This window comes from Nyctibius grandis, chromosome 5 (assembly GCF_013368605.1).
Source record: "Nyctibius grandis isolate bNycGra1 chromosome 5, bNycGra1.pri, whole genome shotgun sequence".
NCBI lineage: Eukaryota > Metazoa > Chordata > Aves > Nyctibiiformes > Nyctibiidae > Nyctibius > Nyctibius grandis.
In genome coordinates, this window is record NC_090662.1 from 47,841,137 (window position 1) to 47,868,213 (window position 27,077).

The 27,077-nt window shown below is 37.5% G+C and overlaps 1 protein-coding gene across 5 annotated transcripts in view; it reads left to right on the forward strand.

The window, feature by feature from the left end:
- Nucleotides 1-27,077, forward strand: part of ACSS3 (acyl-CoA synthetase short chain family member 3) — a 106,306-nt gene that overhangs the window by 60,620 nt on the left and 18,609 nt on the right. For all 5 annotated transcript variants that reach the window (XM_068400853.1, XM_068400856.1, XM_068400854.1 and 2 more), the window contains 2 exons: nucleotides 14,923-15,018; nucleotides 19,025-19,088. In XM_068400853.1, coding sequence (XP_068256954.1) covers nucleotides 14,923-15,018; nucleotides 19,025-19,088 — 160 coding nt within the window. The remainder of the gene's footprint in view (nucleotides 1-14,922; nucleotides 15,019-19,024; nucleotides 19,089-27,077) is intronic.

A 27,077-nucleotide genomic window follows, 5' to 3' on the forward strand; every position in this document is an offset into this window, starting at 1 on the left:
AATTAGCTATGTTATGTGGAGCTAATAAGTTTTTAAAATGGATTTTTTAAAATAACAAAATTCAATTCAAAATAACAAAACTATTAGATTTTATGAATTACTTTTTTTGTAGTTAAATTGCATCTGAAGTTATAAATCGCTGTTTTCCTATGCCCAAGATTGAAGGCTTCTGACTTACTTCTAGATAGAAAACATGTTTGACCTTTGATAATCTAGCAAATTTTTGCTTATTCCCCAATTTGATATTTGTCTGCATTCTTCCAAAGCAAGAGCATTGCAAAACTGTGAGAAATGTTGGCATCTGAATTTTACCTGAATACTGTAGATCTTACTTATGCGGTTATGTCTTAGTCATTGGCTTTTTCAACTGAGGCTAAAGCAGAAGATTGAGGAGGAGGGCATTCCAGTATCTGGGTAATTAGTGTTTCTTGTATGATGGGGTAATTTCTATTCCCTTGTTTATGACTGAGAAAAGGAGAGATCAGCTTTGTAGAGATGATAAGCGACTGAGTCATTATTTGGAGATGGAAATGAGTATGAGTGAAGGGAGACAAACAAAAATATTATAAAATACGAAGGGAGTGTAAACCCCTTGTTTCTTTGGGTTTAGTAAGGTATCTTCAAAGCTCTTGTCTCCTTTGCTATATATTGAAACTATAAATGAGTGTGGACAAAGAAATGTAGATAGAGTTTTCTTTCATTTTGTCTTTGGAAGATTTATGGAGTATATGAAATCACTGTGAGTTGAAACAGTATGTTGAAACAGAAGAAAGCTTTTATTAGGGGACTTCGAAGCAGCTAGACCTGGAAAGCTTGACTGATTAAGACTTTGATTTGTGTCAGTACGCCTTCGTCAATAACGCTTATTTTAAATGTGAATATTTGTGTTACAAGTATAGTAAGCACATCTTACAAGCTGTGAAATGTGCGTCACAGGATCAATAAGCAGCAAGTAGGATTTGAGGCACTAAGGACTGATAAGCACTTGTTTTCTTTGGAGACATGGCAATGGATGAAAGAATAGTGCTTTCAGATCCTGTGCTCATCTATACATGGAGAGAGGATAGTCTTGTTTTGGATTTTTGCAGGTGTTTAGTTTTTGCTTATTTATATGAAATTACACTTATCATTTAAATAGCAATTTTCATCTTCAAAGTAGTTGTGCAAACACAAGCAATTAATTATTTTAACACCCCTGTGAAGTAAGTGAAGTTATTCCAGTGTGGCAGACATTAAATTGAGAAAGGCGAGTATCTTGCCCCAAGCTATCCAGGAAGCCATTGCAAATTCAGTTTTATAAAACAGAGCTTTTCTTACTCAGAGATAAATTTTCTTGTCATATTTACATGTTTTGTGATATTTTGTCTGAAAGGGAACAGGAATGCACATTTTGGACCTTGTTCTGTCTCAGTGTTTAGTTATGTTTTAAGGAAATGATACAGTAGCTCTGTTTCAGTATTCCAGGTAAATACATGACAGGGCACCTTGCCAAATCTATTTGAAATAGTGTAAACAGTATTGGGGTTGTACTTGCTGTGTCACATTTTTGGGAGAAGCCTCAGTACGAAAAGAAATGTGAGTTTGGGTTACCTTGATTTTGGAGCTAGCTTTGAATTCTAGAAGAAAAAAAGGGTAACAGCCATGAGGTTGTGACGAGCTATGGAAGCATGAAGGCTCTGAAAGCTTGTGTTAAACATCCTCAACTGCTTTCACATTAGCTATTCAGTATTTTGTAGTAAAAAGAAAGAAAATGAAACTCTTACCACATTGTTTTTGACATTTTAAAAAAATGTTAAGAAGTCATATCTGTTTCTTTGTAATAAGTATAGGATGTAAAGAGGTTTTTTTTCTCTTGATATTTCTAAATGGAAACATTTTGAGACTCTGTCTTTGAGGATGTATAGGAAAATTCGGATGAAACAGAACTGCAACTGAAAATTCAGTGGTAAAATTTGACATGCATAAAATCTCAGGCAAGAGATGTGTTTCCATACAGCTTTTTTGGTCGTGTACTATGGGAATCAAAGTTACAGAGCATGCAAGTGTAGGAGGTTCAAATTGGAGATATCTGCTATGTCCTGAGTGTCAGCTCACTAGCAGGCAGATTGTGCACGTTTCCTGTTTTCATGGAAATAAGTTGCCTTATCCAGTAAGGAATGGGTGTCTGCAGCAGGCATTAGGACAAAATTCACATAGTGCTTGCTGTACATTATGGCTGCTGAAAAAGAAGGTTATAGTATGCACACATTGTAATGAGATCTTGGATACTCTGAGACACAGTGTGCTAAAATTTACTGGTAGGAATTCCCCAAGTTATGCAGCACAATTAATTAATATACTCTATCACTTTTTGAATTGTTCTTGTTCCTTCTTTGTGTCTTACCTCTAAAACATGCATCTGCTATGTTGGTGATTTCTTTAGTGGGACACACTCTTATTATGTAATTCCACATAGGAGTAATGGTTATACAGATCTTTTGTTAGGACTATACAAACAAAACAAGTGTATCATTGAATTCAGTGTAAAAAATAGGAATCATAGTTCAGTGTACTCACTGTAATGTATTTCAGTGAACTACTTCCTACCACAATCATGTATGGGGAAGAGTTTATTTGTGGTCTCCAAGCAGCATGACATGGTACCCAGTCTTTAGTTTCCATTGTGTTGTCTTGGCAACTTTGTGCAGAATCTTCTCATAAATATCCGGAAAGATGGATTTTGCAACTGAATTCTGTTAGCTAATTTTTCCAGGTGTCCACTACAGAACGGTTCTTTAGGTGAATTACCTTGCCAATCTAGACCTCCATCTCCCCACATTTGACAGTTGGATTCCAGATTTTGTTCTTCAGCCATCTTCTGTTTTGCCCCATTCAGAACTGTGCAGATCAGTCCAGTGCATTCCTTAATATGGTGAAATTTTCAGACCAAGAGGCAGCGGGAAAGGTAAACTAAACAAAGGGTGTCTGTTTAGTTTGCAGCAAAGAGTCAATTCTTGGAAATTTTTTTCTCAATGCCAGAAATTCAGTTGTGGAGTTACAGAGCCCAAGAATCTGGAGCTGAGGTGAAGGAGATGAAACAGATTTCTTCCAAAGTCCAGGCTACTGGTTTAGGTTATCAGATGGTGCCTCAGTGTAGATGCAGTTCATGCTTTTTAGACATGTGTGTCTTGTCAAGAATAGGATCATATTTTTTTAGTGGAAGCTGATATTCTGCAGAACAGTTCAGAAGTGGGAATTACTCCGAAGAAACATCTGCAGCTCTGCAGCCCTGAATTACAGAAGCCTCTGAGCATAATTTTCTGGATAACTGAACTCATAACAGGTATTCATATAGAGGAAGAGGAGAAAAGTGGTCATTTATCATCATTTATCATTAACCTGGGGGCTTGCATTCTGTCCTAACATAAAGATTGTTTCAGCCGTTGTTTGTTGCTTAGTAATCAGACTTGTGCAGATATGGACTGCGTGTCATTAGTTGCAGTAGCTCGTAATTCCTTCAATGTCATGTTAGGACACCGAGTTCAAACAGGTGTTTGGTTGTTCTTATTGGAGGAGAGAGAGGAGGAAATTTCTCAGGGGCCATGGGCATTGTCAAGGCAGAGACTGACCTTCGAGTAGTGTGTGGCTGTCTCATTCTGTACAGTGGCCTTTACCATTAGCTTCAGAGAAAGGAAAAAGAACAGAACTTGTACGTATTTTTTTCTTTGTCTGTCTGGTCAACGTGCGTCAAAATCAAGGAGCTCTTTCCTAACTTGTCCTGATGATTGGCTTCTCTCTTGAGGCTGGAACATGGATAATTCTTGCAATTTTTATCTTATGGTAATTTAAATTATGATATCTTAAGGTATCATATGATATCTTAAGATATGTTATGATAACTTAAAGGAGTGACATGGATTTAAATTAGGATTTGACACTCTTGTTTTCTAATGAGCCAAGTAATTTGGGCTAAATTGCTTTGGGGGAGCCAACCAGTCTCTTAAACCTGTGAAGAGCAGTCGGTGCCTCTCTGTCACAGTATTCCAGTAATGTTGCCACTCAGGTGTGGAGGAAGAGCAGGGAAACCTGCCCCTCCTCAGCATGAGACACTGGAGCCCCCAGTCTGTGTCTGCCTCCCAGGAGTGTGCTGTAATTGCAGAGACAAAATTTCCCTCAGCTTCACTCTCCTTCCACCCCACCTTTTTTTTTTTTTTTTTTGTTGAAGGTGTTTTATTATGATATAAACTACTTGGGCCTTTATGTGGACAGTCACATGGAACATTAGAATTACAGAAGTTTCTTAAATGAGCTTGTATTTTGAAATGTGGTGAAATTACTTACTTGTGAAAACCTTACCTCAGAGCACCCTATTTCTAGGTGGGTAGAGAAGAGAGTTAAGCGTTGAAGACTGCCAGTGCTCAAAACCAGGCATTTAATTGGTGTGATCCTTCTTAATCTAATGGTAAAATATTGAATCTCTGCTCATGCTGAGTTTAGCATCTCCGTCATGTACAATTTGTGACATGCCTTAGTAAAAAAAATATGTGACGTTCCTTCCCTGATTGTGTTGCCCTCTGTAGCATTTCAGTCTTACAGTCATCTATACTCATCCTCCAGTCTTGAATTTTCATGAGTTTTCTCTGTGCAATCCATGTGAAGAGGATTCTTCTTCAGAAATTTAGGCTGTATCTGCTTAGCTGAGAAATAGTTTTTACAGAAATGTCTTGTTTATTACTATGTACTGCTTATGTGTGTATTGGACATGAAAGACTATGTCTGGGTTATATACATATTCTCCAAGGTGTTTTAACTTTGAGTGAATCATTATAACTCCATAGGTTTTTTGTGCTTTTTGGTACTGTTCACTGTCTCCCCCATTTCATGAAGTGTGTTTTCTCCTCCAAAAGAAACACACATGAAGTGTGTTTCTCTCTTGAAGGTTATTTCAGATGTGCATTTCACATGGCTCTCAGTTCTCTCATGCACTTTGGAAAATGTACCACGTTGCAAAGATGATACTGGGTCAGAGATGGCCTGAGTGCTGTGGCTTGAAAAGAAGATAGATCCCTTTTGTTTTTATTTATGGAATTGATGGCAGTTTGTGCATGGTTAAGACAATAAGCACACTAGGTCCTTCTCGTAAAAAAATCAAACACCTCTGTTCTTTAAATTGCTGGGAAGATTCTCTCTTCCTGCTGGCTATACTCTTTTCTTCCCACTGGTCAGCACTTCCTCTGTGTTGATACAGATTCAGTATCAGCTGTGCCATAGACACTCTGTCTCATTTGTGCTGACATTTTCTAACTTAGAATTGATAGAAAATATGTATTAAGCTTTTCTGTTCTCATTTGACTTTGGTTTCTCAGTGCTTATTAATCTTTTCTGATTGTCTTTCCACATGTAGCCGGCGACATGCATTAATATGAATGAAGTGTTATAGATGTTTTTCTCCTTTTAAAAATTTCCTTGATAGGGTTTAGATGATTGAAAATAAAAGAACTGTAATGCACTCTTAAGTTACAGAGCTCAGCCATGAACGATGTTTAGCGTACGCTGAATAGGTAAATGAAGAAGAAGAGGGGACACCTTTAGAATGAGTATGTTAAATGGTGCAGTCTCATCTGCCTCAAGGAGACAAGCTGTGACAGCACCTCCAGTTTGTAAGTGTGTGAAGATATTACAGGTTGCTGATCTCATTCTTGTCGCATGGCAACTGCTTTTTTTGTTACTCGGAGAATGAAGTCCTCATTAGTGTAAAGCAGATGATTTTCCTGATGTTTTAAGAACAGGAAAGCTAGCAGTAAGCTGCCTGCATCTAGTGCATGGAAGGAATGATCCTTTGCAGGATTTAAGACAGCCCAGTGAAGGAAGAGAGAGAACAGGAGTTTCTAAGATGTTAGACCCTGATACAAAAAAAAATATTTTAATTGCACAGTAATTTTATGTGTCTTTTCCATCCTGGCAGTATTACTATGCATACAATATATTAAGATTCCCCAGAATGATTAAACAGTAAACGGTTAGCACTGAGATGTGTAATTACTTTTTATAATCTTCATTTATCTCTTAGTATTTCATCATATATCAGTTATGATGTTACAGTAGGAGGAAAATAAAAATTGGAAATTCATTTTTAGTCTGAAAATATAATTCAATGCATTGCCTGATTTAATGCATCTTTAAACATGCCATCTGACATCTTCAAAATATGACCAAAAAGCTTCCTATTCTCCTTTGATTATCTTGGCTGTCGTTTTGCTATAGGCAACTTATAAGATGTACATTATAAATTACCTTTTGGAGGCAAAGGAGCCTGTTATACTTACAGAGTGAACGTATAAACTTCTGGTGCTTTATGACTAGCTTGCCAGTTCGTGATAACTGAACTTATTCCCTTCTTTGGTTTTAATATTCGTCATGGCCCACCAACCTTTAACTAAGGTAGGTAGAGCTTCTTTACAATTACATTTTGTACATTTGTTCTGGAGATTTTATTTGGATGTGCTTCGACATCTTCAGAGGCCTTGTGTATATGTATGATACCACAAACAGCACGGTTTGTAAATACGTTCTGTGTTTGGATAGGATTGTGAGAGGGAGCCTTGGAGGAATTTTAATGGTTTTGGGGGTTGATTTTATTTTTAAATGAGTGGATTGAATATAGCAATAGAACTGTTATACAAGAAGTATTTGGCCTTCACAAGTGTAATATGTATTCATGGTACTAGATGCATTAGGACTACAAGTGCTTTGAAGCACTTAGAAAATACAAAAAGAATTGCTGGTTTCTCTTCTGATGTTAAATTCTAAAAATAAGCATGGAAACTCAGGTATTTTCAGAAAATATATTACTTTATAAACAAAATGGATTTTATTTTGAGAAACAGGCTTCAGATTTTCAAATACCTTCATCTTATTATGTGATTTTTTTTTTTTTTCCCTGTGCTTCTGTACATTTGCAAGAAATTCTGCTTCTGGCTAGCTGTACACAGCTGTTGTTGTACACGTATTAATATGGCTCCACAGTCAGGTTAATACTAACGTCATAATTCCTGGATTGTGTAAACAAGCTTGAAGCTGTCATTCTCAGTGCTGTATACATGCATAATAATAGGGGAATGCTTGCCCACTTATTTAAGTATGAATACACTTTAATTAGTGCAACACTGAGTATAATGCAGTATTTCCTTTTAAAGATTGGAAATAGTGTCCCAGCTGAGGTGGGAGGCATTCATCAATACCACTGCAGGTTATGATCTGATATAAAGTTAAACCATTAGAGTAACTACATAGATGAGCTTTCAGAAAGCTGTTTGTCGCTAAAGCTCTATTTCAGAAAAATGGACTGGCTTATGAAAGCACTTAAATGTGTACCTGTGTTGCATTTGACATTTCAAATGTAAACTGATATCCTAAACCATGAATTAGCCTAAATGGACAGATTGATTGTGGGAGAGGAAATACTTGTGATACTATTCCTGGTTTAAATTAAACATACTGAGATAAATAGCTTGGCGTTGGCAGTGTGTACCTGGGGATGTGATTTGTGAATGGTCTAAGCTTACGTAAGTGCAAACCACCCATGAAAGAGGGAGTGGAGCATCCCTCCTTCATCTCTGGCACTGCCTTTGTACCCCTGCTCTTAGGCCAGTCCTACCATTCACGTGGCCACATGGCAAGCAGAATCAGAGCATTGATTTAGGCAAAACCTTTGAAAGAAAGAATAATAATTTTTTTTTTTAATCTGAATCAGTTTGATACAATTCCATGTTAAAATGGGAGAAAAAGGAAGATGGGAATGTACAGCCAAAGTGTAGAAGAATAATGAGACCACACTTTTTTTTACAGTTATCTTCAGTGATGTGCATTTAAATTAGCTCAAATCAACGGTACAGTGTCCAGTTGTGCATTTTAATTACAAAATCATCCTTCTTTGTATAATGGAAAATAAAAATGAATATGGTTGTCACATCATTGTTCCTTTTAGCTATCGTCTGTGCTGTCTTTCAGACAACAACTACCTTCTGTGGTGTCTGTAGTGCATGGCCCTGTTGTTGATTGAGCATTCTTGGTGCTACTGTACAATAAAGAATACAGAGAATCAGGAGAGCTTCAAGTGGAAGTGAATACTGAACAGCAAGTAGTCATAACCAGAAAAACAGCAACGCATTGGTCCTATTCTGCAAATACATCTGTACTGCAGAGTCTGTTTAATTAACGGATCTTTCTGGTTTACTTAGTCACCCTTCAAAAAAATGGATTGGTTAATTTCATATTTATATCTCTTTTGCATGTTTTCTGACTGAAGTTTCTGCACTACAGTTTCTGAGTAGAGAAAGTTCAGCAGTTAAGTAGAGGTTTTTTAAGGCTCTGTATACAATTTAACCAAGTGAGAAAGGTCAAGTTTAATTTCACTTGGATGTGAAGAATAGGTGAAAAACACAGTTGTTTTTCCATGAGGCTTGCAGTTAACTTGTAGAGGTTTTACACTCTGTTTTGTAGAGTACTAGTGGGATGAATGAACATGTTTTGCAGCCATCCCACCTCAAGGTAACAAATTGTTCCGATCTTCTGCTAAATGAATGTAATCTAAATTGTAAGCAGCCTGATGGACACAGTCATGCTTAGATGTGATAGTTTCTCTAAATAATATTTGAGCAAGAAAGTCTTAACTGAAATTCTTTCCAGTTGGTTTACTGCATATTCTTTACCCTAGCTTTACTTAAGTTTGTAAGGAGTTGAAAAACTCCTTGTAAGACAAGTATGAAAATCTTGATTAAAAATCACTCAACTTGCATACCTCACCTAAAATTTGATACTTCTTGTGGGTTTTGCTGAGATCCCTGCTACTCACTTACTATGTTTTGGCATTCTGTATGTACCTGGTATTTTATTGTATTGATGCTGCATGTGGTTAATTCACAAAAGGAGTAAGTTAAGAATGCAGTCAGATGGAGGAAAAATAAATGATAATTACCATCACTGTTCAATAATTTTTCTGCTGCATCTGTCATACTCCTCAGAAATAAGGGGTGAAATGAAATACCAAACGATGCATGAAAGAGTTTTTGAAGCTTCACTACTAGCCAGCAAAGCCTTTCAGAGTTTAGGATAACAGATTGTCTTTAATCTAACCTAATTAGGCATAATGTGTGAACTGGATTTAATTTCACACGTGCATTCTGACAGTTGGTAAAACTGAATCAGGGAACCCTTAAGAATTTACAGTTCTCCAGATCCTTCAGTCATTGTTGTCTCCTTGTGGCTACTCTCACTTTTCTGTTATAATTTGCTTCAGTACCCTGCTAAATATATTAGAAGATGAGAGTTTCAGTAAATATAAGCTCTGTCATTAAATTTTACTTCATTTGATGTCAGGCTTAAGCAAAATAAAGAGGAAATGAGTAAAATGGATGGAGAAGTTCATGATATAATTATCATAGATCTGGAAAGTAATTTTCACTAGCCTTTACCATTAGAAGGCAGTAAAAATCATGGCATATCAACATATACTAATGATGTGGGTGCAGCTGTACTGTGGGCTTCTGTGGCAGTCTGCCAGCTGACAGCCCAGCACCACACATCACATTGCATTGGGATTATCCAACCTGTTCTCCTCTGTGCCCTTTAGTGCCCTGGGATAATAGCGGCCAGGTGTCATCTCCTTGTTATAGTGTTGATGGATAATTAGCATCAGACTGTTTGTAGTTAAATACCCAGCACTAGCCAGGTGTACTTGGTCTTTCTGCACATTAATACTATATCATGTCTCATGCACCGACCTGGAGCTGTGTGGGGGGTGTAGATCTTTTCCACTGAAGAGCTGAAGAAAACTTCATGGCAAAATTATACAGTGGATGTTTTTGAGTCCTTGCTGAAGGCATGTCTGAGCTGTACTGTCCAAAGGCTATCTTCCAAGACCAGCAAGCATAAGACTAAAGTGGTGCTTGGGCTACCAGCCTGCAGCATGGCTATCTAGGCAGAATTTGTCAGGGTTAACAGTGCTAAATCAGAAGTTGTGAGTGAGATCACCTAGTACTAGTGCAGTCAGAGACTTAGAAACTTGCTTGGGTTTTAGTGATGAAGAGCTCACTGGGAAAATTACTTCTTTGCTCTGCATAGTCATATGCTGAGGGATGAAGAAAATGAGGCCTGTATGAATACTTGATGATTTGGCCCCTGAATCTTCAGAACCCTCCCAGTACATACTATTTCTGTGATGTGTTAGATTTGATTTTATTATAAGGAAGTAATATGGTATGCTGTGATGCAGATTTAAAGTGCTATAATTAATCTGGTACTGTGGTTTTCTGTTCCTGAATGACAAATAGTTGTTCCCATGCTAGAAAGTGTGTTGCTGTTACTGTATTGAATTCTTAATTCCACCATTTCTGGCATAATTAAAATGACACTGTGTGGAGGGAGCATGTGCAAGGAGTCTCTTCAGAGCTGCATTCTTGCTATTTGGATGGATTTGTTGTCAGTTGCTCCTTAAGCTTTCTCCCTTCCATAGACCCTCCTCTCCATTTTTTCAGTGCTGTCTTTTGCTGTAGTAATTCCTTTGATTCCCCTCAACCAAAATGACAGTGTTGCCAGGAGAATGGCTCAAAACAGCACTGCCACAGTGAGAATTTAGAGTATTATATTTATTGCATTCATTAATGTGCTAATTTATGACAATTGCTCCTTTTTCTTTTCTTTTCTGCTGCTACATAAGAACTTCCCACCTCTGTTGCATGCTTCCAGTGTCTATCCATTGCATCCTAAGAAATTCAAAGCAGACAGTCTTACATTACTCACTTAGGGCAGCCCTAACTCAGATATTAATGTCAGAACGCAGTGTATTTTCCCTAAGTACTTCGTACCAGAAAATACAATATTTCAGCAGTGTGACAGTCTATTATGTTGAGGAACATGAGGCACGGTCTAGAAATTACAATGTATCAGGAATGTAAGTGGTACAAGACATTTTTCATCTTTAAAGTCCTGAGTTATTTCAAAGCTGTTTATTTTGATTGAACTTGACTGTTGACAATTTTGAGCTCAGAACTTACTCGCTGTTGCTCTGCATCATTTGGCAGAGCGCAGCTTCTGCAGGTCAGGCACATGGGTACATGGAAGCTTTCTGATGAGTACCCAGGCGTAGCCTTACAGACTCCCCCTTGCTGCTCGCAAGAGAGTGTACTTTTTCTTCTGCGTCAGCAGCACCTTCTCTGCCATAAGAATTGCTTTCCGAGGTGCAAATGCAACAAAAATGCCTGTATCGGACTATTCATTAATTGTCCAGTATAGCTCAATAATATTGAAATATCTTTAAAACAATATATTTCACTTACGTGTAGAATGGGACAAAACAGCGAAGGTCACATCTTTGAATTTCGAGGGCTATTTCTTTACACCAGCCCTGTCCTGAAAGTAAAAACATAAGGAGGGACTTGGGACACTTTAACAGCTATGATTTTAAGACGATCTCTCACTAACTGTCTCTTCCAAGTCTCAGTGAAGTGCTTTTCATTATTCTCAGAGGTATATGTATTCATTCCATTATAACTCAACAGATGTTGAATGTAGTTGCCAGACTAGTGAAACATTGCTCTTCCAGTGTAAAACATTGCTCTTCTAAATAACTGTTTCGTTGTCACATTATAAGGTGTTATTCAGGAAGGCAATTGGTTTTATGATCCAGTTGTCCCTCAAAAGCCTTCCACAGATGGAGGGCAAGCAAACTTGCTAGCGTAGTGAGTGGAAGGTTAGCACCTAAACGTTTGCAGAAGGGACTGACTGGAAGACAGTTCTGTTCTGTTCCTTACATTAAAAATATGCGAGTTCCTAAAGACTTCAGCATTGGGAATCTGTCTAGATTCTGTGCGTTAATTTCAGAGAATCTGCAACTATAAACAAGTGAGTGTCAGGTAAGGGATGTCTGTTTGCACATTCAGAGATCTGAGGTAAGGGGTAGGTGGAATACAATGCCCATTTGACAAGCATCCTTCTTCAAACTGTTGCTGTTTCAACTTTCAGACCTGGGTTTTATAATCTGCATATAGGTCCTGACTTGAATTGTAAAGAAATCAACCTTAATTGAAACCAAAGGTTTTTAAGCAACTTTACTTATTGGAAATACATAAAAGGGCCACACAGTACCTGTATTACACATAATTGGTAAGGAAAATTTCTCATCAGTACTTATTTTTCTGTATTCTTCTGAACAGTGACGATTTCTTTTCAGCAGGATTTTGAATTGAATTCCACTTCCAAGTCAGACTGTTTTTTCTGTGATAAAAAATGCTGTCCTAGAAAGGGTTGCTGTTTTCTGATAGGTTTGGGAAAATGATATTTCAATCCAGCATCCTGTTTGGAAGATGTGCATTGATTTCCCAAGAAATGTACAGCACAAAGATTCATGCTTTCCTTTCACAATACTCCTTCGTACTTCTGCATTGTAAGGGAATCTTTAGCATTCAGAAACGGTTAACCTAACACAAAGAGCAGATGCTTTTGAGATTCCGTCTCTGGATTAATATCTGTTCCAAGCACCAAAAAACCATATTTTTTTCATGTATATTAAAATGTCTTATTGACCCATGGGAACTGAGTGTACGGCTTAGATATTAGAGCACTGGGTAAATATGAAAAAGATATATCCTCTGGTAATTGAGAAGACAATAGAAGAAATAGCAGCAATTATACAGACCTATTAATGAAGTTTTAGAGCTTATGGTTCTTGTTTAGAATAAATGGACTTTCATTCAGTCTTATTCACTGTTGTCCAAAAAGCAGGGACAGATACAGACAAATTAGTATGATGAAGTTTCCTTTCTAGTTTATATTGTTTTCATTAGCAGTGTGTCAGAGAGTCAAGCAAATCCAAACTAATTTTCAGAAATTTCAGATTCTCCCTCTCCCTCAGGGTTTTTTGCTTGAGAGCTCTTGATTAGAAATGTTTGTCAGTTCCCAGTTCACGCAAATCTTACTGGTACCTCAGGTTAACAGTGATGCTGTGTTCCCTACTGCTCCATATCAAACCTAATTGCTATGTTTTGGTGACAGGAGAATACCTTTCTCATCTGATCTGTTACAGTATGGTATTTAGCTCTTGCCATGCAATAGGTAAAGCAAGATATACTCTGTGCTACCACTTCTTTTCCTCCTAACAGTCAAAAAAGAAACTATCCCTTCCACTGTCTTTTCCAATTCACTGTTCTGTAAGAAAAATATCATTTTTCGTTCTGTTCCAAGGAAAAGACGAAAAAAGTCTTCAGTATAGATACTGTGCAGAAAATGAAGCTCCCAAACTGTTGAATAAATTGTGAGTTTCTCTTCCTGCAACTTTTGGTGTGATCACGGATGAGGTCTGTTAGATCATTTTGATATTGTGTCACCACTGTAATTTTACCTTGGGTGTTCTTCTTGTTGGAAAAAAAGATCAGGATTTGCGATTGTGCAGGGAATGTGCATGTAGATGAAGGAACAGGGAAAGATGGGGCAAAATTTTTAGCCTGTCTTTATTAGCATTGAGGGTTGATAATTCTCATTCTGTGTCCCACAGCTGGAGTTAGGCCCTAGCTTAACTATGCTATTTTAATGCTAATTTTCAGCTGCTTGCTAACACCTAACGTAAAACCACCACAAGTTTCTGTAATTGTGTTCTTGTTCTTGCTTCTTTTAGCACTTGAATAGTCATTTAACAACTTCTGAAGTGGCAGATGAACATTATGGAAGCTGAGAAAGTTCACAGCAAAACCAACTGTAATTTCCTAATGCAAGAGAACTGAAACTAGTTTTGACCATACTGATCAGATATAAATATAGAGCTGAAGACAAACCTGCTTTGTCGTGCTGACCCTTGAGGGTGGTGTGGGCTATGAATTCCAGGCCAAGTGACCTGAGACTTGGGACATTTCTAGAATGATAAAGCCATGTTTTTAAAGTAATAGTCTCATACTGTGTTCCTGCTAATATTTACAACCACCTACGCTTTGTTTTCTGTGGCTCAGAGTTACAGCAGTATTTAAAAGTAATTTCTATAGATTTTTTCTTAGAGGAAAAGACAGAAAAGAGGGAAAGAACTGGTCTTTTTTTCAGACTTAGACTCTCTGTTATATGACTTGATAGTTTTTATTCCTCTTCTATAACAACAACTCTTATAGTATATAAATGTTATGAGAAATTGAGTTTTCTTAAGAAAAAGAGGAAGGTGAGGAGGGAGGAATTTCTAGCTGCCTAACTGTGGGAATAATTAGGAAGGCATAGGTATGATGGGGGATATTGTTGCTGTCTCATTTGGAAGCTCCTAACAAGGTATTTTACGTTGGCGCTTCAGAGGGGATTCCAGACCTGCCATCCGTGGACTCTGTGCAGTGAGCAAGGGCACGCAGCGCCAGTGTTCAAGTATCTGTCAGCAGTTACATGAACGAGTATCTTCCTAAGATTCAAAAATCAAGAGACATTTGTCTTCTCACATTCCCCACCTCCCACCCCCCTGCAAAAGAAATCCACTCCAAAATGCTGTGGTTAGTAAAACTTCAATGTTTGTAGGTGGAGGAGGAGAAAACATCTGGATTATGATCACAAAATTTTGCAGCACTTTGATTCCCATTCCTTAGATTGTTCATTTTGAGTTTATTTTGGCAACACTGAAAATTTAGGTCTGACTTTTCTACCCTGTTTATTTTTGAGCCTTCTTGTTATCTGAAATATCTGACTGTCTTCTGTGGAATGGAAAAAGTTCCCTTTTGAAGAATGCAAGTTTCTGTAATGAACTTACATTCATTAGATAATACATAAAAGCTCCTGAATTCTGAATCTTCCAGTGCTTGTCTGGGATTTTTATTTTATTTTATTTTATTATTTTGATGTGCTGAACTAGAAGCAAGACTTAGAACCAGTAAATAATGACACTAAGAACAATCTTAACTGGCAATATTTGTGTTCTCTTAACAGAATCTGGTTCTGCAATTACTGCTTCCTGTATTGGTTTGGGGAACTCTTCAACACCTCCACCTGGACAGGCAGGAAAACCAGTGCCAGGATACAATGGTAAGGCTGTGCTAAACGTGCTACTAGAAAAGATATTGCTTATATTCCTGAGTAAGTGGTCATGAATTTTCATACCTCATAGGGAAAGCAAATTGCAGCGTTATTAACGCATTTTCCTCCTTCCTGTAACAGGAAGCTCTGCTTTTTTTTTGTGCGTTGTGGAATGTGATTGTGAATAAGAAATTCAGAGTTATGTTCAAGAAAATTCAGCCTTCTCTTCAGCCTGGAGAAGAGAAGGCTCCGGGGAGACCTTCTAGCAGCCTTCCAGTACCTGAAGGGGGCCTACAGGAAAGCAGGAGAGGGACTTTTTACAAGGGCAAGTAGTAACAGGATGAGGGGGAACGGTTTTAAACTGAAAGAGGGTGGATTTAGATTAGATATTAGGAAGAAATTCTTTACTGTGAGGGTAGTGAGACACTGGAACAGGTTGCCCAGAGAAGTTATGGATGCCCCCTCCCTGCAAGTGAAGGCCAGGTTGGATGAGGCTTTGAGCAACCTGGTCTAGTGGAAGGTGTCCCTGCCTGTGGCAGGGGGGTTGGAACTAGATGATCTTTAAGGTCCCTTCCCACCGAAACCATTGTATGATTCTATGAAAATTGATCAATTACTCTTACCTTTATCATATGAAATGGCTACCACATACTTCTACACTGGATATAACAAAAAAAAAATACTATGCTTTAAGGCTTTTTCTGCAGTTGCACTGTTTTAAATGAGAGCAGCAGTAAAATTTGTATTGGCAAATCAGGAAGAAAAATGTTAGTAATAACCATCAGCAAAAAAGGAAATGATAACTAGACAAATAATTGCTATACCTCACACTTTGAGTATTCTCTTATACCTGTGTTTTCAATTTTCAGAGCCTAAATAGTTTTGGTTTGGGAGATGTAAATCGAATAATTATGTCTCAGAAACACATCGATTATATTGATTAGATTGATTAGATTTTCTTTTGGCCCTGCAATTTTATATTAGAAGTATTCTGAAGTGCATAATGAAAATTCTTACTGAGGCAAGGATATAAATCTTCTATTTGAACTCACGTCATACTTTTAAGAAAATCAAAGTCAGTTTTCTGCCTTTTTGTATAGGTATATGGGCTCGTATTGGAGAGAGTTGTTAAGCACATTATCTTTCAGTACTTGTGGAGCATTTTTATTTCCAGCTGGGAGAAAAGGTAGGCTATGCACCAACATTAAAAGGATGAGCACCCATTGTCTGGAAGGTATTTGCATGCAGATGGTGCAGCCACAGGATTAAGAATCCAAAATATTTTCATACCTGAGAACCCTGATTTTTAACACAGTTTTCAAGAATTACTTGAAGTCCGAAAAATAATTACATTAAAGATCAAACCGTCTTCAGGAAAAGTTCTCACATCATTGAGCGGAAAGAGCTGAGCTCTTTTTTTCTTCTAATACATACAAGTGGAAGGGAACACTAAAGAAAATAAACATTTTCAGCAGCTCTGGGTTTTGGCATTTACAGTTATGGCATGAAGACAAGCAATAGCCTAAAAACGACATTAAAACAAAGCCATGAAGTTTGTCCAGAGTTGTAATAAATAGGGAAGAGTGGAAGAATGTAATTGCATCACGCATGCTATCAGATGATAGTCAGGCCCAGAAAAAAGTATGAGTAGCAAGAACATAAAAATTTCCTATGAATTTTTTGGAACATTGGGCCTAGTGTAAGTAAAGAAATTCTTCAAATAGAATGAAGGAAATGTCTTTAGCATGCCTTAAAAGGGAAACATAAAATGAGCACTAAAATTCACTAAAGATTTATGAAAGAACTTTATCTATTTCAGTCTTTGGTTTGATGCCAATTATGTCCTGTAATGCAGCCATTCATAAAATAGTGGATCTTGAAATTACTCTGTACTGTCAGCTGTCTTGCTGTCACCCACTTCTGTTTTGATGTTGTTTTGCTGCTGATACGATATTAATTAGAAGAGATCCTTATGCCGTTTAGAAGCTAGATTCTGTATTTTTAGGTTATACATGCAGCTGCTAATGGTTTTGGACATTGCTGAAGTTATGTTGTATTTATGCTGCGATATAAATGGAAAGTTACGAAATCTACTTTTTTTTTAAGCACAGCTAAATTTTTTCACGTCACAGTATTGCTAAAATAAACTGATTTCTTTGATGATTATTTAGAATATAAAGAATAAAAGCAGTATTTAGCTATGATATCAAAGTGCAGTGGCACAAATTGCATTTAAAAGTGAATCGATCCCACATTAATTTCTAGCTCTGTTGCCTTAAATCAGACATTATATTGTGCTTTCCATTTGACCTACTTGAACCCTTTCCAGATAATATCATTGCATTGTTTTCAAACTGAAGCAATCCCACATTTTGAAGAATTAAGTCAGTTCTTCAGTAATTCAAGAGTGAGCAGTATAATAGCGGCCTTCCCCAAATTTTTGTACATTGAAATACACTGTTGCAAGGAGGAGGATAAATGCTGGAATTGCTTCCTTGATAAAATAGTTACAATAAACTGGTAAGATTTTACTTTAGTATAATAAAAATAGGAAAAAATAGCAGAGAAAGCTTTGAAAGCTACATGTGAGTGGGTCTTTTTCGTTGTGTGTTCTGAGCCTGAATTCTCCGAATCTAATGATACTATGTTCTCACACATGTTCTTACACCATCTAAAAATATATAAGAAAAAAAATGTGTTTACAGATTATAAATGGGTTTTGTTTATGCCATTCTTGCTGTTTTTTGTAAGTGTCTTCTATGTTTCTATTCATCCTATTGATTTCCTATCCCAGCTACTCCTTCCGAGTCACTGATTTGTAAAACTGGCCTTGTGGACTTGCTTGTGTCTGTGTGCTGAGCCATTGCTTTCAGCAAGCTCTTCAGTTACTTAAAAATTACCATCCTTTTTGAAGGGGTAACTTCAGCCAGAAATAGTAAATCACAGATGTTGGCATTCTTTGAACAGATAGGATATATTACTCATAAGAGTCTTAACAGGATTTTAGTCAGAAGCCTGTCGTCCTCTTTTCCCTGTTTCCTCTGGAACTTTTAATACAGAAGGTAAGATTATTTGTAGTAATATAGATCCAGCTGAACGTTGCTTTTTTTGCTTGGGCAGACTTCAAAAAGCATGTTTTTTAAATCCATGTCAGCTCAGTCCATCAAAACCTTTCCTCCCTGTTTTTCCATGGTTTAGTCATTTCACTTTGTTTAATTCCATTTATCACAGGCCAAGTATGTTATTCCTTCCTTATACCCACACCTTCAGATGGAATGGGTGGTTGTAGTAGATTTCCCGGATGACTGCATGGAAGAGGCTATTTCAGGTGTTTTTCCTCAGAAACCTCAGTACCAGGCTATGATGCTTTCACTGAAGGTGATGGGATAGTGTCATCCAGGGAAAAGGCTTCTGTTGGGAGGTCTGGATTCTTCGCTGTGCTCTAACATTACCCTGCTGTGTGGCTTTGGGTGATTCACAGGTTACTTTACCTGTTTGGGCTAGACTAGAGTAAGCCTTATCAGCTGGGGAGCATCTTTCCGAGTCTCCTGACCGCCTTTGAAAACCAGACACACTTATTTACTGCTAATAGTGTTTCTCACATTATCTGGGTTAGCCTCCAGTGATCTTAGTTGTTATTTCTTAGTCATGTTACCTGCACACTTTTCTTGTATTTGTCCTGTATCTGAAGGGTCCTTTGCTATTTGGAAGTTTGGATTTTTCCAGTATGAAGATGTCCTTTAATTTTCAGTTCTGTATTTTTCCCTTTTTGACTTTGAGCTATTTGTGCTCCCAAAGCACGAGTATTATTTAAGACTTTTTGTACTTAAGGCTGAATGTTAGTAAGGTCATGAGATTATCCAGTTTGGAACTCCCAAATTACTTAATTCCTTTTGTTGCTTGGTGTATTGCCATTCTGAAGTGTGACATAAGTTTATCTCCATGAAGAAAGACACTGTCTTCCACCTGAAAATACACTACTTGACCGTTCTCTTCCTATGTTACTTTTTTGCAGTGATGATTCTGGATGAAAATAAGGAACCAGTGAAGGCAAAGACTTTAGGAAATATTGTGGTAAAGTAAGCAAACTAAGTATCTTATAGTTAAGAGAATCTTCCTACATGGGCTGATTGTCTTTTGACTGAAGTTTATATATATATAATAATAATTGAAGTAATGAAGGTTGAAGAGCATGGCTGTCTGATATTGATGCCAAACTGCCAGAACTTTTTATGTCCATTAATGTTGAAAAATTGCAGATGAAATTGTGTGAGTGAATGAGTGTGGATTGCTGTTTTTTTTTCATAGACCACAGCAAAGTTTAACATTTTCTTCATTACCAGCCACAGGATTAAGCCTTTCTGTTGGAATGTATGAGCAAGATATTCAATCATTCTCTTCACTGTTTTTTATCTTTCAGTTTAGTGAAATAGTACCACAGTGCAGATTGACCTGCTTTGGTTTACTGGTGTGATGCTGCCTTCTCTTTCACTTATCTCCTAATCCCAACTGATGCACATTCCTAGAGGGAGAATACATGTTTTCTGGTCTCTGTAAAACCAGCAAGATGTCTCTGAGTGTGCATTGCATGAATCGGTGTTCAATTATGGTGGTACTTGGACAAAATACATACAGGAAAACTCCAGGAAAAAAAAAAAAGAAAGAAAATAACCCTGCTGTGGGTCATGTAGGTGATTTTAGTACTGTTTACCAGACTCCTGTCAGATGAGTTCCATAAGCTTTAATATTCTTCTTGAAAGTGCACCTTTTCTTAGAGAAAGGAGCCTCTGTTTAGGTAACACTGTGAACCATAGAATCATAGAATGGTTTGGGTTGGAAGGGATCTTAAAGATCATCTAGTTTCAACCCCCCTGCCACAGGCAGGGACACCTTCGCTCTAGACCAGGTTGCTCAAAGCCTCTTATCTTACCTTCTGCCCATCTCACTGTTGCCAGAACCTTTCCTTACTTCTGTAAAACTCGATAGGCGACTGCTCCCCACAGCCCATGCCAGCTCTGTCAGGCTTCTAGGCAAATGGCATTTTCCTCGGACAGATACCTACCTTGTGATTAACACTTTAGCTGTAGCCACCTGTTTTCAGTCATAGAAAATACTTCAGTTCTGAACACTTCCTAACTGCCAGCAAATACAAGACCCAAAAGAAATGCATTCCTCCACTTCTGTAGTGGTAAAATTTAGGAGAGTTGTGGTAACTCAGATTCTTCATTGCTTGCTTGGATGAATGGAAGGAAATACAAAGATTAGCATTAACCTTCAGTGAATTGAAATTTTTTCAAAAGCCAAAACAGATGTACCGATTTTGATGAGTTGTTAAAGAGGTAAGTTAGCTGAGGATTGAGGCAGTGGCCACGTGAGCTGGAGATGAGACACGTAACAGCTACAGGCACTGGAGCGTGCTGCAGAAAGGCAGTGCTAAAAATGCAGGCTGGCTGGCTGCATAGTGCTCGCTTGGGAGTCGGAGTTGCTGAAGTGTGGAGGTTTTTTGCTTAGCTGTACTACTGATCTGTGTAATTAGACCACTGTGAAGATTAGGATAGTACCACATGAAGTTATTGTACTGTGTGAAACAGATCTGTGTTTTCAAGATGAAGTCTATACCCTGCCTAATTTTTAGCGTCTTAGGCTAAGCCACCAGGACACACAGGCATGTTGTTTAAGTGCACACACAATCTCCTCTGAGTCAGCAAACTCATATTTAGACATAGTTTTCCTGTGAGAGGTGTAAGATTGTGCATTCATTCCATTGTTGAGTATGAATAATTAAAATTACTCCAGCCTTTAGTAGACTGGTTTGCAGTATCAGTAACCCAGGTCAGAGTTGAGGGCTGTCTTTCAAAGCTCTCACCTCTGTAGCGCCCTGATGCCATAATGAAACGTAGGCTTTTTATTATGTCATCAATGGAGAGAGAGAAAGGTATTTTGTAAGAAAATTGATCCTAGCTGTCTTAGGCATTCAGCTAGGGTGGAATAAAGCACCTTCCAGATGTGCTCATGTCTCTCCGCTGACTGCAGGGGTGACACAGCTAGCTTAGGGTAGGTGCTTAGCATTATCTACCAAAAGCGAAGTGAAATGAACTCCATCTTTATCAACTCTGCCAAACAAGCTGAATTATATCTGCTAACAGATAATGTTGGTAGACGTGTGCATACAATTCTGAGTCATTACTATCTTCATCTTTCAGTGCCTGTCAGGAGTGACTATTGCCATATTAGAAGATCCTGTTCGGGATTATTTCAAACTCTTAAAGCCAGAATTTATCTTTCCTAATGTGGCCCTGCGTTTAGGCATTTATATTAAGGGATTACAAATGTCTTTATATATTGATTTTTTGTTGTTGTTTGTTTTATTTTGTTTTGTGTTGCCCAGCATGACTTCTGCTGCAGTCAAATAAATTGATAGGGAAAAAGGGGGAGAGTTTTGTTTTGTTTTGTTTTGGTTTTTTTTTGCATTGGATCACTCAAGAAAGAGTAATGGCACAGGGACACTATTGTTTTATCATGTCCACATTTATTGTAATATCCATTCTGAAATGGGGGAGAGTAGGGGGCAAAGAATAACATTGTTTCATTAACATAGTTGATATGAAACCAATTCTGAGGAAGGTTAACTATCATCCCTCTTTCCCTTCCAGCCTTTTTATGACTTAATCTTTTGAGACAGTAGCATCTCTTAAAATTCATTCTGCAGGTTAACAAAAAAAAAAACAACAAGAAAACAAGGCAAAGGTATTTGTGATCTTTAGGAGGCCAACTGTAGATTTTTTAACACTTCCAACATTTGAATCTTTGGACTGTTAACAGAAGTTGGTTTTGGGATGTTATGGTTTGCAGTGTCTTAACATTGTGTTCCAGGTTTCATTCTGGTAAGTGACAATTTGCTGCAATGTTTAGTTGTTTTTTTGGTCATAAAAATCTGTGGCCATTAAGTTAAGGCATCACATTTTGTATCTTCTGCTTCATTCAGCTAAGCAGTTATTTAGCGGTACAACTTTTTTCATTTTTTGATTAGGGCTAGTTTTCATAACGCCTTCCTGCAAAGGCATTTCTCTTCATCACTTCAACAGGCTTCTACATGTACAGACTTCTTAAAAATAGTGGGGATGGTCCTTGTTACTAGCAGTGTTTGTGTGTCACCCCAGGGACATGACCCCATGCAGCTAGAAGAAAATGGGTGTCAGGATAGTTTTGACTGTTACTTTATCATACACTCAGCAGCAAAATATGGTGTACTGTTTTAGGAAAAAACACAGGTGTTTGCTTTATGTGCAGCATATATGAATTGAGATATATTCTTCAGTATTTCTTGGAGAGGAGAATGGCCACACACTGCTTACAATACCAGCTGTGCAAAAGCGGTATGCTGCTGCTGTTGGTTATTTTTATCCCACTCTAACTGCCGGTAAAGACTGTTGGGGACTGCATGAGGCCTGCAGTGCTCATAAGTATAGTATTTAAAATATCTGTTCTTACAACAGAGATTTTTTTGAGCTAGAATCTTTGAACATGAAAGATAAGTAACCGAGGATTTATTCTGAAGTGAAAATAACAGCAGCAATTACCTGCGTTTCCATTAGCAAGATGAGTCTGATTTAGTGACGTGCTTCTGCATGCATTGTTCTGACCTGCCTGTAATTAATACACACTTGAAAATGTGGGTGCGTGTATGTGTGTACATGTAATCATGATTAGCCATGAGAATTTTCAAAGTTGTCTGTTGTCATAAAGAACATCAGCAAAGAGAAACCCCATTTAAATCCCAGTGCAGTGGGAGACTCAGTTTTGCTCTTGTACATTATAAAGATCGCGAACCCATTCTGTTTATTTTATGAAGCAGTTGTCAGCACTGTCTCATTAGCTGGCATTATTCTTTATGTTCATCCACAACAGCAAGAGGACTACATTTACCTTATACTCATTCTATCCAGAGAGTAATGCCTGCCAGTAAATTTCCCGCTAGATCCTAGTTACACTTCCTCTAGTGTTTGTATTGTTAATTTTGTGCCATAATAATGGAGGTTTACAGGATAAGTATTTACGAATTTGTTTTACCGATCTCCACTGCACAGAATCACATAAATATTTCTGTTCCGTATTCAGAAAGAGGTGAGACAATGATATACCATACAGTGATTCTGAAATGCTTTGGTTGTGTTGGTTAAATTGCATGTAAGAATAGTGACTGTATGAGAGGCTCTGCAGACCATTAATGTTGTGGGTTTTTTTTTCATGAATTTGGGATTAGTGGAAGAAGAGTAAGGAAAATTATAATGTTCTGTCAATAGTTAAAATTATTCAAAGGATGAGCCACCCCATTATGTAGAGTAAAATCATGCAAGATTTTATGTACAGTGCTATAAGAGTGTAAAGTATTGAAAAATAATATTTATTCACAAGGTTTTATAAAGAAAGGGTCATGATAAATCTACAGCTTTTTATAATTTTAGATTTTAAGTTAGCTGAATAGAAATGTGACAGGACTTTTGAAGCAAATACTGTAAAGTTAATATCCTTTACTGGAAGAGATGTTGTTCAGAAGTAAGCAACCTATTCACAGTTTCACTATTTCTGGTGCTGTGTTCAATCTCTGTACTGTATTTAGAGAGCAAATAGATGTTCAATAAAAAGCTTGCTCATTTAATAGTTCTTACAATGCATTAAAAAAAAAAGTCAGTATCTATGTGGAAGTGTGAAGCAACCTGAAGCCAGGAATGTAATAGAAATGCTAACCAAAAGAGCTTAAAGGGAAGAAAAGGGAAAGAAAAAGATGTATTCTTTTGCAGCACACTGTAGTCCCTCACTATCCCATTAAAGAAAATAAAGAAAAATCTTGTAAGACTTGATGGGTCAACGTGTGGGCATTCTAACTTGGGATATGCACATGAGAAAGGTCACAGCTCTCATTTGCGCTCTTCCCCTTCCCAGGAAGCAAAGGAGGCTGGGAGGCGATGGCAATGTTTTTAGATAGTGAAAGCAAGGGGAGACTCCATCTGAAACCAAAAGAGGGGTATATGGCCTTAGCTCAGAAGAAAGACATTTAGATAGAAGCTACCTGAGATGCCAAAATAGCTGCTGAAGATCTTACCATTACATAGTGTCTCAGTAATGAATGTTGTCAATTTTTCTCGTTTTGTAAGTGTGTGAAGCTATTGCCGTTCTGTGCTTTTAAAATAATATATTCTTTTATCATTAAATTCATCATTTAAATTTGTCATTAAATGATAAAAAACAATACTCAATATTCTGAAATTTCCTTCTATGAATGTAATAATCCCCAAAATTCAAGTACTTAGACACTCTAAGAAATGTCTGTCTTTCTCATATGTGATTGTTCTAGAGTGTCTGAAAGGGATTAAGCTGTATCTCCATTGCTTGAGTTGTTTTTATTTTTTGTCATTTTAATGATGTGCTTTGCCATTTTGGAAGTGGTGTTTAAAATAGAAAATAAACAAAAAAATTACATACAGTAGCAGAAAATTAAAAGCAGCCCAACAGAGGACATGTTGCAGACCCATCTGAGTGGCTGCCCTCAAGGAAGATTGCTGGAGGGGGGGGGAAGTGTTGCTTGTAGAACTGTGTAAAGAAAGTGTGTTATCCTGCATAGACCACTTACAATACATTCTTGTAAGTAAAAGTGATACACCTAAGAAGGGTGAAAATATGCTAGATTTATAAGATCAAGGACTGTACCCTAGAAAGCAGTGACTTTCAAAGGAGCTTTTTATGTTACAGTGGATAAACCTCTGAGTACACAAGATCTTTGAATGAAATGTAGCTGCTAGTGTAAATAAGCAGGTAATATGATCCCTTGTTATTCAGTAGGGAAATTGAAAAGGAGCTGTTATTATTATCTGTGGATATGATGCTAGTAAAACCATTAATGCATTATGTTCAGTTCTTACGTCCTTATTTCAAAAAGCTATTGAGAGACTGTCTGGGTTTTGGAGAAGATATGAATGAGAGTGACCTGAGTGCTGGAAAGCTTGGCTTAAAGAAACTTAGAGTTTAACTTGTGGTATGTAGTTTATCCAAGATCAGTTAAGTGAAGACTTAACTCAAGGTCAGGAAAATACCCACAGGACAAAGACGTCTCTGAGAGACTGCTGTTCAATCTAGCATAAAGAGGTTGGAAGCTGGAGCTAGATATATTCAGATGAGAAGTAAAACACATCATTTTAACAGTGAAAGTATTAAACCATTGGAACAAATTCTTGAGAATATGCTGGTTTTCTTTGACACCCTTAGGTCACACCTGGATAGCTATCTTAAAGATACACTGTCATTTAACCAAAAGTTACGCGTTTGAGACAGGATTTGGTAGATGACATCCTTTAAGCTGTGTTATATGGGAGGTCAGATTAGATGATCATGATGAATCTGCTCAAAAGATTTCTCTCCATGCCAGCCTCCCACATGTTTTTTTATCAGCTTTGTCTTTTCCCTTTACAAGTGACATGAGTAGGACTTTCAGTGTGGGAGCAGTTTGGCCAAAGATGGATTTTGTAACAGATTTCTGACTGAGTACATGTGAGTAGCATTTGAACTTTCTTTACTTTTAACCTTTTCGAAGCACTTTCACTAGTTTTTGATGCTTTCTCTCTTCCCCACTAAACTGTAGGTTTTTTTTCCTGCAAAATCCACACTGAAACCAACTACTTTTGTGACCTCTTTCAGCTAATTAAAGGAATATTTCATGCAGACTTGTGAATGTTCGAGATGCTCTCTCTTCTCTTGCCCCTTTTCCACCCTTTTTTTCAGTGCTACTGTTCTTCACATCTGAAAAAGCTTCAAGATTCCAGATGGCTTTTGAACTTGCAATCAAAAATTTTGAGCGCGATATTTATGCACAGCACTACATAAATGCTGAGTAATAATATATCACAAACCCAAACTCATTTAACAATGGCTTAGACTTGCTTTGACTGGCTGTAATGAACAGCCTGTGAGTACCATTGTCTACCATGAAATAAAAGGATGTCTTTTCTGAAACTCAGCAAGGTAGCATCTCTAATAGCTTTGGACTTTCATTTGTACTTTCAGAAATCTGCTTTTCTCTGTAAATTATCTTTTGAGTGCTGTCTCTGTAATTGCTTTGCTTCATAAACAAGGAATCTTACATCATTTTGATGAGTGGCATCACGAAAGGATATGACACACAGAGTCAGATTTTCTTGGGCTAAGCTAAAGATGGGCTATTCTGTGTAAGGTCAGGCACTGTTGTATGAAAAATAAATGAACTGTAAAAAATGCTTAAAAAACAGATAAAGATTGTTTAAAATCCTCTAGCAGAAAACAGTGACTGTGAAAGCAGTTCAGAGTTTTTCTGTGATGCTACCAAGCTCCCCTAATCTGCCTTAATTTCTCCACTTTATAATGAAATTACCTTATCTTTGTAAGATGTAACCAGAGTGGATCGTTGTCAAATGAACCCATATAATTTATATCATTAATTCACACAGTTTACCTAGTTTTCCTGATGCAGTTCTAAATGTATTCAACCTTGAAATGAGAAGTGGGCCTGGATGTGTATTCCTGTAGTTCTGCAACTGTCACCTTAATTTCACTGGAGTTAATGGAGAATAGCATCATTTGTACTGCTGTTGCTGTACTGGTGAAAAACTGGCATGAGTGAGATCAAAATTAAGACTTATACATCTTTTTTTTTAAGTTTGAAATCCAAAGGTAAACTTATCTCAAGCTTTGATTCAGCTCAGTGTAGGTTTTTGGCTTGAACCTTGACTTGGGTTTGAGACTGTGCCTATTCTTTGCTAGTTAAATGGGATGAGTTGACTGTAGTTAACCTGATCCAGTATAGCTGGCAACACATTCATATTTTAGAAAAAGCTGGCAAGCTTGTCTTGAATTGGTATTTCTTGGAGCTCGTGGCCGTCCTCTCCAGAAGGAAGAAGCAATGGTGAGATAGAAGACGCTGCCAGAGTTATGACCACATGAAAAATCCAAGCAAGAATAGTGTAAGGGAGGGCTTATCTTTAAACTGATAGCAGATACAAAGACTCAGCACTGGGTGTTTTTTGGCTTGGTATGCAGGA